Source organism: Rhinichthys klamathensis, unplaced genomic scaffold (assembly GCF_029890125.1).
Source record: "Rhinichthys klamathensis goyatoka isolate OS25496 unplaced genomic scaffold, OSU_Roscu_1.1 h1tg000321l_1, whole genome shotgun sequence".
Classification (NCBI taxonomy): Eukaryota; Metazoa; Chordata; class Actinopteri; order Cypriniformes; family Leuciscidae; genus Rhinichthys; species Rhinichthys klamathensis.
The window spans coordinates 490,919-505,356 of NW_026606837.1; the positions used below are offsets into that span (position 1 = coordinate 490,919).

The following is a 14,438-nucleotide window of genomic DNA, read 5'->3' on the forward strand; positions in this document are numbered from 1 at the left end:
CCATATAAACAAAGAAACGCCCATTGTTCAAATGGTTAGTAAAGAAATGTCACAAGACACCTTTGTCTTTTTTTCTGCTAAGCATAAATTCCCCATATGATGATATACATAAAACTATTCTTACTTATAGATTTATATATTTTTGTCAATATATTTATTCAAGGCAATTAGTTTTTATTTTATTATATTTGAATTATTTTGAAAACTGCGGTAGGGACTTTTATTTTGTCTGGTCTGGTGACGGTGCTGTCCTGAACCTCAACGCAAAGCTAATAATCCTTGAAATCAGAGGTGTGTGTTGGTGTTACACACATCCTCTCTCTTTCTATCTCTCTTCTTACACGCACAGAAGGATGAACAACCCCGTTACAGAAGACGAGGACTGCACTTAATTTCACTTTTTAAACTCTTTTTTTTTGTTTTCTGCTCGGCTAATGTGATGGTAACGTGGCTCATCAACACCGGGGGGATTTTCAGGAACTTTTTTTTCACGTCGAGTAACGTTAGCCTACTCCGGATCTAATGATTTTATTATTTAGAGATGTCTTCAAATAGCAAATAATAGTCCAACCGATGTCTTTAATGTATAATATTAATAATATTTTTTTTAAACCTGTAATTAAAAAAAAATTGAATGTGTCCGATAACACTGTTAACATCTCGCAGATTAATTCACAATTGGTTTACTGTGATTAACGTATGTTAAAAAAATTACTTAGTGTGTAAGTAGTTGTACAGATGCTCTAATATTATAAATATCACATTTAATAATTGTATTTTGTTCTATCTGTCGCTGTCCTGCTGGTTGAAGTGAGATTTACGAGCCTCAATCCACCGGTCTCGTGTTTCCACCCACCCTCCGTTCGTGAACTTTCATTTTTGCTGTTTTGTGAAGGTGTTTTATTACTCAATTATTCTAGGAAGGAAAGTTTCGTTATTGTGTTGGGATGCGGAAGGGTGAGGAGCAGAGCTGAGGGTAAACATGTTAAGGGTTTAAGAGAATGGCTCGGTGATCATGTCGTCTATGGAGGGTGTTTTCTCCGGGGTGGGTGACTGGCAGTGGCTCTGCATGGTCACTCTCTTTCTGGCCTCTGTTGTCACTTTGATTACATACTTGGTGCTGTATTTTTCCAACGAACCCCCTGTTGGGAAAACACCTCTCAGTCATGTGGATTCAGAGGAAGCTGATGGGATTTTATGCTGGGTGCTGTCTCTGAAAAGCTGGAAGAGTCAGTGGAGAAGAGCCTGGTTTAGGGGCCTTAATGAGGAAGCTCGTAGATCACAGGTTTGTTTGTAATTCAGTTCTCTCTCTCTCTCTCTCTCTCTCTCTCTCTCTCTCTCTCTCTCTCTATATATATATATATATATATATATAGTTAGTCTTCCTAAAAAATAAGAGATTGTTGTGGTCTATTTTTGCTTATTGTATTACTTTGGTATTTTGTTCCTCTTATTAGAGCGGGATTCAGCTGACCTTTGAAGATGATGGTGTCCAGTCATCAGAACTGGCCGTGGACCAGATTTCAAGCTTTACAAAAACACTCGGTCAAAAGGTAAGGGCAATGAGGGCATGTTTCGAAGCCTGATTCCCTCAGCCATCACATACCTTAACAACAGACATCGCTGAGTGTTATTTAACTGCTTTTTTTTCTTTTCTTTTTTCTGTAGTTGTCTATTTGTATTAAATTGGTTATGTTGTGTGTGTTAAACAAGTGCAGTGCTGTGGAAAAGAATTTCCCCCTGGGGACAATAAAGTTAAAAAGTTAAAGTTAGTTAAGTTAATATACACTATATTGTGGATCTCCCTACTTGCCTGTATTTAGGTTTGCATGTGTTGAATCAAAATAGGGCGAGTATGATATAAGACTTCTCCTTTTGACATGCACCGCTGTTTGTTGATTCAGGAAAGTTATTAGCAGTGTTATGACTGTTAAAATGTTAGGATATTTAAAGTTTCCACCTAGTTTTAGTCATAGTTGGTTTCTTTTTGCAGGATGTCCTGTGTCAGGTGGTTGGGAACAAACTGCAGTTTTCTGTCAGTGCTTTACCAAGCTCAGCATCTTCAGAAACACCCCTGAGATACAGTGTGAAAATATCTCCACTTCGTCTGCAGGTAAAAACGAGTGTTTATTCTGCTCTTTAAAGTCACTTGAGGATGGTTGAGTAAACATCAGGCTTTGGCGTCTGTATAACAAATTGTCAAACAAGACAGTCATTCTTTGAATGCTTCCAGAGATATTGGCATTTGGTTTGGAGGATGAACCAGTTTTTTTTTTCAAAACATTCCTATGGAGCAGACAAGCGTCTCATTCTGTGTGCTTCTAGGAAAGTCTGTCATGTGTTTTGTCATCAAAGTAAATAGTTATTTTAATCACATGGGGATAAATCAACACTATGCTTAATTGAACTGTACATTCAGTTTGAGTGAAGAGGGAAATAAGTCTTATGGGGAAGTTAATTATATTCTAAAGCAAGTAATAAAGTTTTAGGATTTTGAAACCTTTAAAACAAAGAAGTGTTGGTAGATGTAAAATGAATAGTAAATTTTTTATATTTTGTTTGGTTTCTATGTCACTAATCATGTGAACTGTTTATACAAAAGGTCAGATTTTCTTCCATTTTCACTTGGATATACAAAAAAATGTGTAGAATTAAAGTAATGCACAAAAAACAATGTTTTCATTAGTGTTCTCAGACTTCAACCCCTCTATGTTATTTATGTACATAGTATACTTCTATTGTATTTTATTAATATTTTGAAATGAATTGGCTTTTCATTTTTACATTTTCATTTTAGTTTCAGTTAGGCTTGTCTTTTTGTTATGTGCTCTTGTAATTTTTATTATTTAATATTTCATTATAGCTTTAATTTTTGTTATTTTTATTTCAGTTTTAGTACATCAACTTAAACTTATTTATATCATTTAGTAAATCACCAAGTAAATGCTTCTAATTTTCATTTAAGTTTTTCATCTAATATTTATTTCAGCTTTATTTTTAATTTTTAATAATTTTAGCTAAGTCAAATGTGCAAAAGTGCAAAAAAAATTGCACTTTATTTGTGCCTCTGGACAATACATTTCATGTGAGCTTTTTAGCATATTTTTTGTGTGCAGATCTTCTTTTGTCATTTTTAATAGTTTTAGTTAACCCTAAGAACACTGCTCCGTTTGTGTACAGTCCTATTAGGCTTATATGGAATGAGGAATAAACACATTTGCCCTTGAATGGGACATCCCATGTTCTCATGAGAGATGTAACGCCTCGTGCACCATCCTGGATGCTTTTGATTTATAGGGAGTGACTCACTCTGCCATTTTATTCGCCACGGGAATCAGATTAAGTGCCTCAGTCGCGAGCACTGGCTCAGTGTCCTGCCTTTATTTTAATCACCGTTAATATGTCTCTGCCTCAGGAAAGAGCACGTGCACTTGCACTAGTACATCCTGCCCAGAATTATTCATGGAAAAGCTTGTACCTCTTGAACAGAGTTATTTTAATATTGCACTACAAATAGCAGTAAAAAACAAACAAAAAAAAACTATATCACAATTTCAGTGTGCAGAGCTGCAGCTTTTTTGCAGTAGTTGACAATACATTGTGTTTAAGAGCTCACACCGTCTTTGCTTAATTGAATTACAGCTATTTTTAAACCAGTAAGTTACTCGACGACTCATTGTTTTGCTGATCCCGTTTTAGCTTTAAGTGCATTGAATGGCTAAACATTTAACATGTTGTAAAATCTAAAATTTTCCTCATATGTCTCCACAATCCGCCCCGGATCTATGGTATTCTGTAGTAGTAGGCAGTTTTTGTTTAAGAGGATTAGGCCAAGTGCTAGATTGTAAATAGAATTACGGGCATGTGCCAAATGTACATACAGAATGCTTGCATGTTTAGGAGTTTTTGCGTTTATTTTCTGTTTGTCATTTCAGCCTCTTTCTGGAGGAATCCATATGGCTATTGCATATTTTTGTCTGTTTCCCCTGCTGGTCAAGGCCGGTTACTGGAAAGCTCCAGCTCTTGTTAGAATGGCTTTGTAGGCTGAATAACAGTATATTTAGGGCTTTTGTTTCTGTTCTAGAGGTCATTGCACTCTAAACCCCGACAGCCGTATACAAGGTTGTGGAATAACCCATTTATTTTAACTCCATGCGGTCCAACACTTGGCACAAGCACTGTAAGCAAATATATTTTCAGCCTAAGATTGAAGTAGATCGATTGAAGCATTTCCTGATTATATAAATCTCACTCTAAGGCAAGCTAATAGTAACTGGTTAGCATTTGCTGTCTCTTCAGACTATTATTTCATGTGATTTGGGAATGAACTTGAGAGCACTGCAAAGGAATTTGGCGCCCTGTCATTTTTTCCTCCTCGTTTCATCCAAGTTCATTCTCCAGAAATGTAAAGCAGTCGTGCTTGGACATGACAGCCCATTCCTCCATGTACTGTGGGCCCTGCGGCTCAATGCGCTGTTGTGAATATGAGAATGCTCTGGACCCTTTGTTTATTGTGAGTTTGAAGTAGGCAGTGTTAGGTTATTCTGTTGTAGGTCGCTGTGTGTTTCTGCCTTGCTGAATTGAAGCAGCAGCATTTATTGTTTAATTTATAGCTGATTTTTGGTCATTTGTTTATTTCAGTTGGTTTTTCAAGCAGCATTTTTCTTAAATCAATAATATTCATACACATACTTGTGTGAGTGCACAGTAGTTTGATTCTGTACGTGGCAAGTTGACAATGGTAAATAGCCATAAGTTGAAAAATTATTTTTTGTCATTTATTATTATTAATGACTTTTATTAAACATTGGTGTCTTTTATCATACTGCATTTGCTGCTGGTTTTTTTTTTTTAAAGTGCAGGTCTGTTCTCAAAGGTAAGGTATTTATTTTAGATTTACAAAATATTTCAATTTCAAATAAATGCTGTTTCTTGGAGTTTCCTGTTTATTAAGTAATCCTGAAAAAAATGTAATTCAGTTTCCACAATTGCTTTCAGCATGGATAATAATAAGAGCACCAAAACAGCATATAATGATTTCTGAAGAATCATGTGACACTGAAGACTGGAGTAATGATGCTGAAAATCTAGCCATCACAGGAATAAACTACATTTTAAAATACATTAAAATAAAAAAGTTATTTTATATTGTTATAATATTCTCAATATTACTGTTTTACTGTATTATCTTACTGACCCAAACTTTAGATAAGCTTTACATTTAAATAGGTTGAGTTTATATCCATAATTTAATGCAAAAATAAATGCCAAAAAAATCCTAATAATAAAAATAAGTGAACAAATAAATAGAAGCTAACATTGTTTTACATGATGGTTGACATTTTAATTTTAACTATGTTTTCTGTTTTGTGAGCTTTTAAAAGCAACAAAACAATTGAGACCTTATATTAAACCATGTTTAAAGAGGTTTTAGGCTTTACAATTTTGTACACAGTCTCATGACTTATTGCTCAAATCAGCCCTTGTTTTGTGTCTGTGGTTATAAGTAACGTTTGTGTGTCTATTGTTGTCACAGCTGGCCCTACAGATGAAAGAGGTGAACAGGGAGGTGGAGATTTCCTGGAGGGTGCTTCACCTGGACTCTGTAGATTTGCAGCTGACGCCAGGTTTTGCGCAGGTATATTCACTCATCAGACCACTCAAGAAAGAAAAGATCATGATTAAGTACGGTTCTCATTGTCTGTTTTTCATTTGTAAATCTCTGTCGTTTTTAAGGGGTAACTTCTGCTTATTTTTTTTCGGAAAGCACATGGCATGACTCTGTGTGTGTTTCAGGGAGATTATGAGAGTCTAAGTGAAGTGGCTGTGAGCGACAGGCTCAGACAGGTCTTGAATGGAGCTCAAGCATTTGTAACTCTGAGCAGCCGACATGCAGAGTCTGCAGAAGTCCAGGTACAACCCTGCGCAAATGTCATTAAGTGTTTATCGTATCATCATTAGCTCTTAATCCTCTCTAAAAAGGTTCCACATCATTTCAAATTCAACCACAGAAGAGTTTTAAAACCCTATTATGTTTGTCTTAAAGGGATAGTTCACCCAAAAATTAAAATTGTCATCATTTACTCACCCTCAAGTTGTTCCAAACCTGTATGAATTTCTTTCTTCTGCTGAAAACAAAAGACTATATTTTGAACAACATGGGTAACCAAACAGTTGATGAGCCCTATTGACTTCCATATAAAAAAATTTTCCCATACTATGGAAGTCAATGGGTCTCATCAATTGTTTGTTTACCCATGTTCTTCAAAATACCTTCTTTTGTTTTCAGCAGAAGAAAGAAATTCATACAGGTTTGGAACAACTTGAGGATGAGTAAATGATGACATAATTTTATAGTTCATTGGGTGAACTATCCCTTTAAGGCCTTGAATATATGATCTGATAAATGTCATAATATTCAGAGAATTACATAACTTTGGAATTTTCTCAGAATGGAGAGAAAAACACAGAAAAGGATGTTGCTGTTGATGTTATGAGTGATAATGTTTTATTTCCTTTGTCCTCTTTAACAGGAAGTAAGGAACAAGACCTTGGAGGTGACCTCACCCCCAAAGCCCCCGCGAGCACATGAATGGAAACTATTAGTGAAGAACATCCGGGTCACATGCAAACAGGAGAATGGTGCTGCAGGTCAGTGGCCAAAAGAGTAGTGCATCGCACACACATATTAATGAAGAATGTATGTCCTTTCAGGTGTTTAATATTTAGCCAACTAATTTATGCAGATTTATACAATATTCAATAAAATGCAGCATGATGTATATTGGTTTAAACATGCTTTTCAGCATTTGAAAGAATTTTTTTTGTAACAATTTAGTATCACCTTTTTTTTTATTATGTGCCTTTCGTAATCACAGATAGCTGTTTATGATGGGCCATTTCTAAATATATGGTCATATGATTCACAAAAATGTACATCCTTAAAGTCCCATTGGTCTCGTTATGTATTAGATGGACCTCATATATACCACAGACCTCATCTAATGTTTTAATATTGCTTGGATCGAAGAAATAAAGCCAATAATTTAGATGGAATTTTGTTGTGGGCACAAAGTGCAGGCAACACTTCCCAAAAAGCACCGCCCCCATGACTTCTTAAGTGAACTGCCTGTGTTTCCCTCAATCAGGATGTCCCTTCTGTTCGGAAATCATTTTCGGAAGTGGTCTAATTGTCCCGCTGCTCTCCAGCCAAGTCACTATTACAGCCTAGCCAAGCACTTAACGGAGACAACTGGCAGCTCATCCGTTTTATGCATAATTCATTTTGACAAAGAGTGTTCTCTGCATTAGTCAGTCATTTAGCTCAAACAGTACTAGATCTCTTCCTTTGTCTTTTGGCACAAAAATCTGGTTTTATTTGATGGGTTACATGTACATTAGCAAATGAGTCTACTTTCGGAATGGTATTGCTTGTGCTTGAAGATGATAAACTGTTTCTGTTCTGCTTTCAGGCGGCATGAATCCCCAGTGTATCCTCCAGTTGGATGATCCTCCTCAGAAGGTCACCAGTTCGGTCTTGACTAACACATCCAACCCGGCCTGGGATCAGCCCTTCATATTGTGAGTTCAGGTCCACCTCCCCAGCTGCTCCTGCCAACTTAATTTATACCCATTGAAAAAAAAATATCTGTTTTAACCTTTTGCCGCTGTTATAGAAAAGTACAATAGAGATAGGACAGGAAATTAGGAAAGGGAAATAATGTGAATCAGGCTGATGTTGGAGTGACACTACTGGCTGGGAAACTGGCTGTTTAGTAATGTTAGTAGCACAGGTGCAATAGCGTATATATACATATAAATATCAATAATTATTTATATTCTTATTATTTTAACATTTTATATTTAATATTATTTTAACATTTTTAAAAATTGTAAACCTTCAAAAGCTTGGTCAGGATTGTCAACTCACAAATCCACACAAAATTTAAAACCAGCAACCATGTCCTAAGACATTTAAAATAAATAAAATGATTGGTATTTTTGGGGCATCTTTTTAGATAGGAATGCCGTATGATTTATTTTATCTCCTGTCTCTGTATGGTTTTGCAGTGAGCTTAGCGGCCGATCAAAGGAGCTGAACATCCAGGTCGTGGATAACGGCAAACCTCAGGAGAGTAAGTCCACATGACCGAAAATAAACCAGCTTAACGGCATAAAAACAGAATAGTGATATCCATTAATCTGGGTCTGCAAAAGCTTGAAGGTCATCTGAATTTTAATCTACTTTCTGTCATCTGTTTCTCTAAATCATGAAATATCCTCAAAATGAGGTGAAAGTGGTACATTTATTGAGCTAATAGCAGGATACTGTGGTAACATTATGATCTGAACTCTGCTAACAGACAATGTGACGGCCTCCATTACCTCATGTCATTGGCCTTTCACCCTGATTTCTAACAGGCCAGATGCGCTTGTGTGAAATGTTTGTCTGTTTATTCAGTGTCACTTTTGCCTTCCTAGGCAAACGCATTGATTAAATAATGAGCATTCATTTGATTTGATCAGGCATCACTCTCTGTTCTCCTCCCAGGTGGTTTGTTAGGTCAGGTATCTGTGCCTTTTGATCTAGTGAAGAAACACCCCAAAGGTCAACAGACTTTTTCACTCATGAACAAAGATCATATGACCGGATCACTAACTACTGAGGTAAATGTATATCAAATATCATCAATATATCATAATGAGACTGTAACTAGATGTCAATTTTGATTTTATTTTAGATCTAATTCTCATAGAAATGTGTCTCTTTATGTATTTTTGTGTACATTGGCCTGAAACTCTTTAATGCTGAAGTGAATTAAAATGCCCAAGCTTAATATGCAGAAAGAACTATAAGAAAGCCTAAACTATAATTTCGTTCCGTTTCCTTTGGAAAATGAATTATGCCATACTGAATATATTTGTTTACCAACCTGAATGAATGAAACCTGACGTTACCTCTTCATGCTCTCGGTGTAGTTCACCTACCTGGAGCCCAGCGAGGTGCGGAGCTGGCAGACGCCCACGCCGGCCCCTACTAAGAGAGTGGAGATGGACCGCACTGTGATGCCCTGTGGCACCGTTGTCACCACTGTCACTGCTGTGAGGAGTAAACCAGGACGACCTTTGCAACCTGGTAGCTTTCATTTGACCTTTGATTCAGTTGTTAATTTTTGAGGGAGGCAAAATAGTGGGGGTTTTATTTGGGTATTTGTTATTAAAGTTAAATATAAAAATGCTACAATTGTTATGTCAATCTCCTAAACCACTAAATCGAAATCTCTAATATGATTTTCGTGTTTTTAAAAATCCCTCTTACAGAATCCAAATCACCCTCTAGAAATAAGCTGGTGGAGAGAAGGGTGTCAGAGCAGCAGTCAATACTCGGAGCCAAAGTTAGCAAAGCCCTGTCATCATCGGATACAGGTGAGATTTCCAAGCTTGTTGACTTCAGTGGCATACGCATTTCCGCAAGTGCTCTTCAGCAATCCCGGAGCAAGCATGAATGCAAAATACACATTAGTAATAGGTTACATTCAGCATTTGTACACTCTTTTTCTCTCTTTCCTGCACAGAGTTATTGATGCTAAATGGGACCGACCCTGTAGCCGAGGCTGCCATTAGACAGCTCCATGAGTCGGCAAAACAGAAGCTCAAATCTCCTGTCAAAAAGAGCACCATCATCATCTCAGGAGTAACCAAGGTACAGAAAAAGACTGCTTGCCCACATATGCGTATTTAGTAGGGATGTACACTATATTGATACCATAGCACTTTTGTTTACTTTTTTCTGTGCATTCTCATTTCCCATATTTTTTACATTTATATTACCATCGGTGTCATCAATTGCTTACTTAAATGTTTTTTTTTTTACACTAATAATTTAATAAATTTGGTAAATGGAATATTTAGAAAATCTTTAGAATTTCTTTTTTATTTTGTACATTTATAATGTTGTGATTCCCAAAAATCATTTAGCATTAAAAATGATTTTGATTTATTTATACAAAATTGTGCAAATTGATCAGATTTATTTTCAAAATTGGAAACCTTCTAATCCTAGATCAAGATTATCAACCCATGAATCAAGCAAGCATTTCCTAATGTTTGTAGTTTGTCATTTTTGGGACATCTATCAATCTTTTTAGATCTTTTTACATTATAATGTTGTGATGCCTGAATTCACTTGTAGCATTTAAAACAACTGATTTTGATTGTAATATATTTTTTACAAAAGAGTACAATATTGTCAGTATCAGACAGAATACATTTTTTTGTGCTGTATCAACAAATAGTTAGTGATACCTTGCCCTAGTCACGTTACATCTTAAAGCAAGTTTGGCTTCTTTGGCTTTAATTGTCAGTTTCTAATTGAAGCTTTGCTATTAATCTGATCTCTAGGCCCCTCTAACACAGGATGAGGAGATGACTTTGATGGCTGGATATGCAGCTGCAATGGACGCTTCTATGTCCGGAGCATCTGAGGGCACCAGCAGCGAAGCAGCAGCATTACCCTCGGAAACAGTGGCAGAACCCAGCTTTCTCGAACCCATAGAGTCTCTGGTGGGTGCGAATGGCACAGATCATGTGGAGGACTGGGAGAGTCAGGCTGGAGAGGACCCAGATGCGGATAAGTCCTCTCTGTCCCTCTGTACCTCTGAAACGGGTTCCAAAAAAGGAAAAGGTGAGGGTGGAGAAAGGGAATGGACTTTGAGCTTTGTGTATTGAAAAAGAACAACATTCAGAATTATGCTGAGCTGGGTTTTGGGTTTCTATTTAACCAGTTTACACCTTCAAACTACATCAAGTGCTTAACTAGAGTCATAAATCTGATCACAGGTCTGCATGTGAACCACAAGGTCAAAGGCATGCATTTACACTACCGGCCAAACGTTTGAGAGTCGTTAAGATTTTTTTTATGTTTTTGAAAGAAGTCTCTATTTGACCACGCTGATACATTTCTTTTCAGGATTTTTTGTTTAATAGAAAGTTCAAAAGAACAGAATTTAATTAGAACAAGATTTCTTTTGTAACAAATACCTTTACTGTCACTTTTAAACAATTTAATGCATGCTTGCTGGAACAAAAGTTCCATTTTTATTAATTTCTTTAAAAATTTAACAGTAGTGTTTATGCTAGTGCAGAGGTTTTCAAACCGTGGTCACAGAGTGGGAAAAGGTGGGTCACAGAAAGTCACTTGGCTGCAGCTAAACTTGTGTTTCAGTGAATGACACATTTCGTCTAGGGATGCACGATATTCCAACATTAAGTAAAAATCACTTCGAATTTGCGTAGGCCGCGTTTTAATTATATACATATGCGCTGTCATATCAATTTCTTTCAAATCAAACTTTTGATTAACATTAAGCTTACAGTAATTCAATTGTTTTCTGATCTCAAATATTGTGGTGGGTCTTGAGAGAGATTATACTATCCCTGTGCTATTGTATAGGTAGTGTGTATCAGGTAAATTTATGATATTTTGCCCCACGAAATTGTAACTACAATATTTATTATTCTAGAATTAATTATTCTAAAAAGCTGATCTGAATCTTAAACTAATGTCCAATTAAGACAAAGAGTAAAGTAGCCATTTATTCCGTCACTTGAGTTGCTTAATGTAAACAACCTTCAAAAAAAGACTGAAAAATGTCTTAAAAAGGAACATCTCAACCAAATTCAAGTCTTGTTAGTGGCATGCCAGTTAATACAGAGCTACTAAATTCTGTCTCACCTTTGTCTAATATGAATGTTACAGCACTGTCTAGTGTCTTTCTGTCTGTACTTCTCACATTTGATGACATTCACTGTCTTTTTTTGTCCTCTGTACCTCTCCCTTATCACCTTTTTTTTTTTTTTTTTTTTTGCTATCTTAAAGTGGAAACCTGTGCTAACCAGACTTTATTGCTGGAAGAGTAAGTGACCTCTTGAGAAGTCTATAATAGTAAAATTATGTAGACTTCCCTGTGAAATTAACAAACCCTTTTAGTAAAAAAAGCTAGTCCATGCCCCAGCGTTTTAAACTTCCATCGGGATAATAAGCAAGTTATTACCCTGTATTTGATTAACATGGTTTTTCAAACGTGAATTTTGGACATGGAGAAAGATTTGACATGCTGTTTGGCTTCTCAAATCTTTGGAGGCACCTCTTGTTTTTTGTTTTGTGCTATTGAACCTTTTCATTGTTGGCTGAGTGAGAGTTTCAGCTGATAACTTGCCCAAACAGCATAAAAATTCAGAAGTTCAACCTTCCTGAACTTCTAAGCTGGTGTGGACTGGTTTAGGCTGCTTTGATTCTAAAACCAAGCACTTTCAAACATGTTTGCATACTCTGTGTTAGTAGTGTGCTTGTATTCTTTCAGCTAATTTCCATCTGATGCTGCCAGTGTATTGCAGTAGCATCTTTCAGAGCTGAAAATGACACACAGATTGCGTCACAATTCCCACAAATCCGCTGTTTCCTCATGGTAGTCGATAAAACCAACAGAATATTTGATTACTAATTTTATGGTTTAGCTTCCTGTTGATCAGAGTTTGACTTCCGGGTTGGCTCAGTGAAGTATGTTAGTGAGCTTGGCTGATTATTTTCATCTCTCTTTGGCGCCCCCTGTAGGCAGCTTCCTGCACAAGAGTGCCAAGCTATTCTTCAGACGGCGACATCAGCGAAAGGAGCCAGGAATGAGCCAGTCCCACAATGATCTGCAGTACTTGGAGCATCCCGAGGCGGCCATGATGGGCGACAGGGAAAAGAGGACGGCCACCTTCAGGCGCATTATCAACCACAAGCTTCTGCCCAAGAGCAAGAGCAAAGCCAACGGCACAGTGAGGGAACCGCCCACGTGAACTGCCCACTCTGTTGCATTAGAGAAGGCCTTCATCGAGACTAATAGTTTTTGCACCTCTTAATTTTTTTCTAACGTCCTCCTTTTCACATTCATTCTCAACTTTTATGCAAGTCATTTCTTGTTTCGCGTTGCAACAATCACTGTTTTGTCAACTCCCTCTCAACACATCATGCACATTCTCAGAAGTCCACTTTCATTATTATTCAGACCCTTCAGCTTGGTTTTTCTTTACCTATTTTATGAAGTCTGTCTTCATGGCACTAGTTTCATCTCTTCATCCATGTAAATGGGCATCAGAGGCTTGTCACTTTCTCTTTCACCTTGTGAAATGTGTGTTTATGCAAGAAAGTTACAGAACAGCATCCAAATGAGCACTGGCTCTCTTCGTCGCTCCAAATGACTCAAAGGAATCGTTTAACCTTATGCAAACAGTGATCATCATGCAAAAGATACTCTGTGTCTGTGGCCTTTTAACCAAAGTGGGATTTGATGATAACCTTTTCTTGCTATTTACCTAAGCTTTATCCCTCTGGAAACCCTCTGGTGACCTGATGGAACCTGGACTATCTGACTATCTAAGGGAAAACCATCAGTTTGATTTGCACTTCTTTATATGCTCAGAACTCATTCCAAATGCATTTGCAGTGATGTGCAGTGAATTCTGGGGGGTTTGGTTGTGAACATGCTCTGGATTTGTTCAAAATCATGTGAAAGATCTCTGCCTTTATGTGAATTGAATATGGGAGTTTTTATTTTGATAGGGATACTAATCTGCAGTTTAAGCCTAATTGTCTCTGGGAACAGTGACTTTTATTTTCCCAAATTTGTTGAGTGAAACATTTTCTAACAGAGCATAACATTTCAAATGTTCTGGGTTGGCACTGATATGTTTGCTTTAAGACGGGTTTGGTTTTCTGTTCATCTTTTAATTTCTAAATATTAAGCAGAGGTGGGAAAATATCAACAAAAGATATTATAAGGGTTATTTTATTTTAAATATTTTCTTTTTAAGCATACATTATTCAATATACTGTATAATTGTCAAATGTGCTGATTGATTTTTCTTTTCTTTTTTTCGTCATTCCACAATGCCACACAATTTTAAAGAAGTTGATGTGTGTGAATTGTACCAAAGGTTTTTAACACTAAGCAAGGGAATTTTCCCGTTTGAGAAAGACCAGAATGCAAGAGCACTGTCCTCTTGAATTTAGCTATTCAATATGTTCACGATTCATGAGTTATTTTCCCAAGAGTGGTGTTTTCTTTGATTTGTAATCTTAAGCCACCTAAAATGTTGATTGTGAATGCCAGCCACCAGTTTGTATTCTGAAACTGCAGTGGATTTGTGGGAAGGGGATTCAATAACAGGCTCCATTTGACATTTACTTGAACTCAAGCTGCATATGTAGAAGAAACCTGAATGCCTGTCCATAGTGAATGTTGCCAGAAAGAAACTTCAGCAGTCTGGCCGTTAACTCTGAATTTTGGGAGGACTACTGTTCTGTGATCTTTTTTTTTTTTTTTTTTTTTTTTTGTTGTGTGTTGCCATTTACAGGCTGTTAACACTTCATTTGGTGGTATTTCATCTTAACA

At 36.7% G+C, this 14,438-nt stretch overlaps 1 protein-coding gene across 2 annotated transcripts; it reads left to right on the forward strand.

Annotated features, from left to right (window-relative positions):
• Nucleotides 1-822: 822 nt before the first annotated feature.
• LOC130105495 (C2 domain-containing protein 2) lies at nucleotides 823-12,964 on the forward strand. Of its 2 annotated transcripts, none has more exons than XM_056271505.1 (14): nucleotides 823-1,285; nucleotides 1,458-1,553; nucleotides 1,994-2,113; nucleotides 5,537-5,638; nucleotides 5,797-5,913; nucleotides 6,534-6,651; nucleotides 7,473-7,581; nucleotides 8,071-8,135; nucleotides 8,552-8,667; nucleotides 8,980-9,136; nucleotides 9,322-9,426; nucleotides 9,576-9,703; nucleotides 10,402-10,684; nucleotides 12,614-12,964. In XM_056271505.1, the coding sequence occupies exons 1-14, from the start codon at nucleotides 1,016-1,018 to the stop codon at nucleotides 12,841-12,843; spliced, it is 2,016 nt and encodes a 671-aa protein (XP_056127480.1). In that variant the 5' UTR covers nucleotides 823-1,015; the 3' UTR covers nucleotides 12,844-12,964. The 2 variants fall into 2 exon arrangements, with proteins under 2 accessions (XP_056127480.1, XP_056127481.1); XM_056271506.1 differs by lacking the exon at nucleotides 12,614-12,964 and adding an exon at nucleotides 11,879-11,934.
• The last annotated feature ends 1,474 nt before the right edge of the window (nucleotides 12,965-14,438 follow it).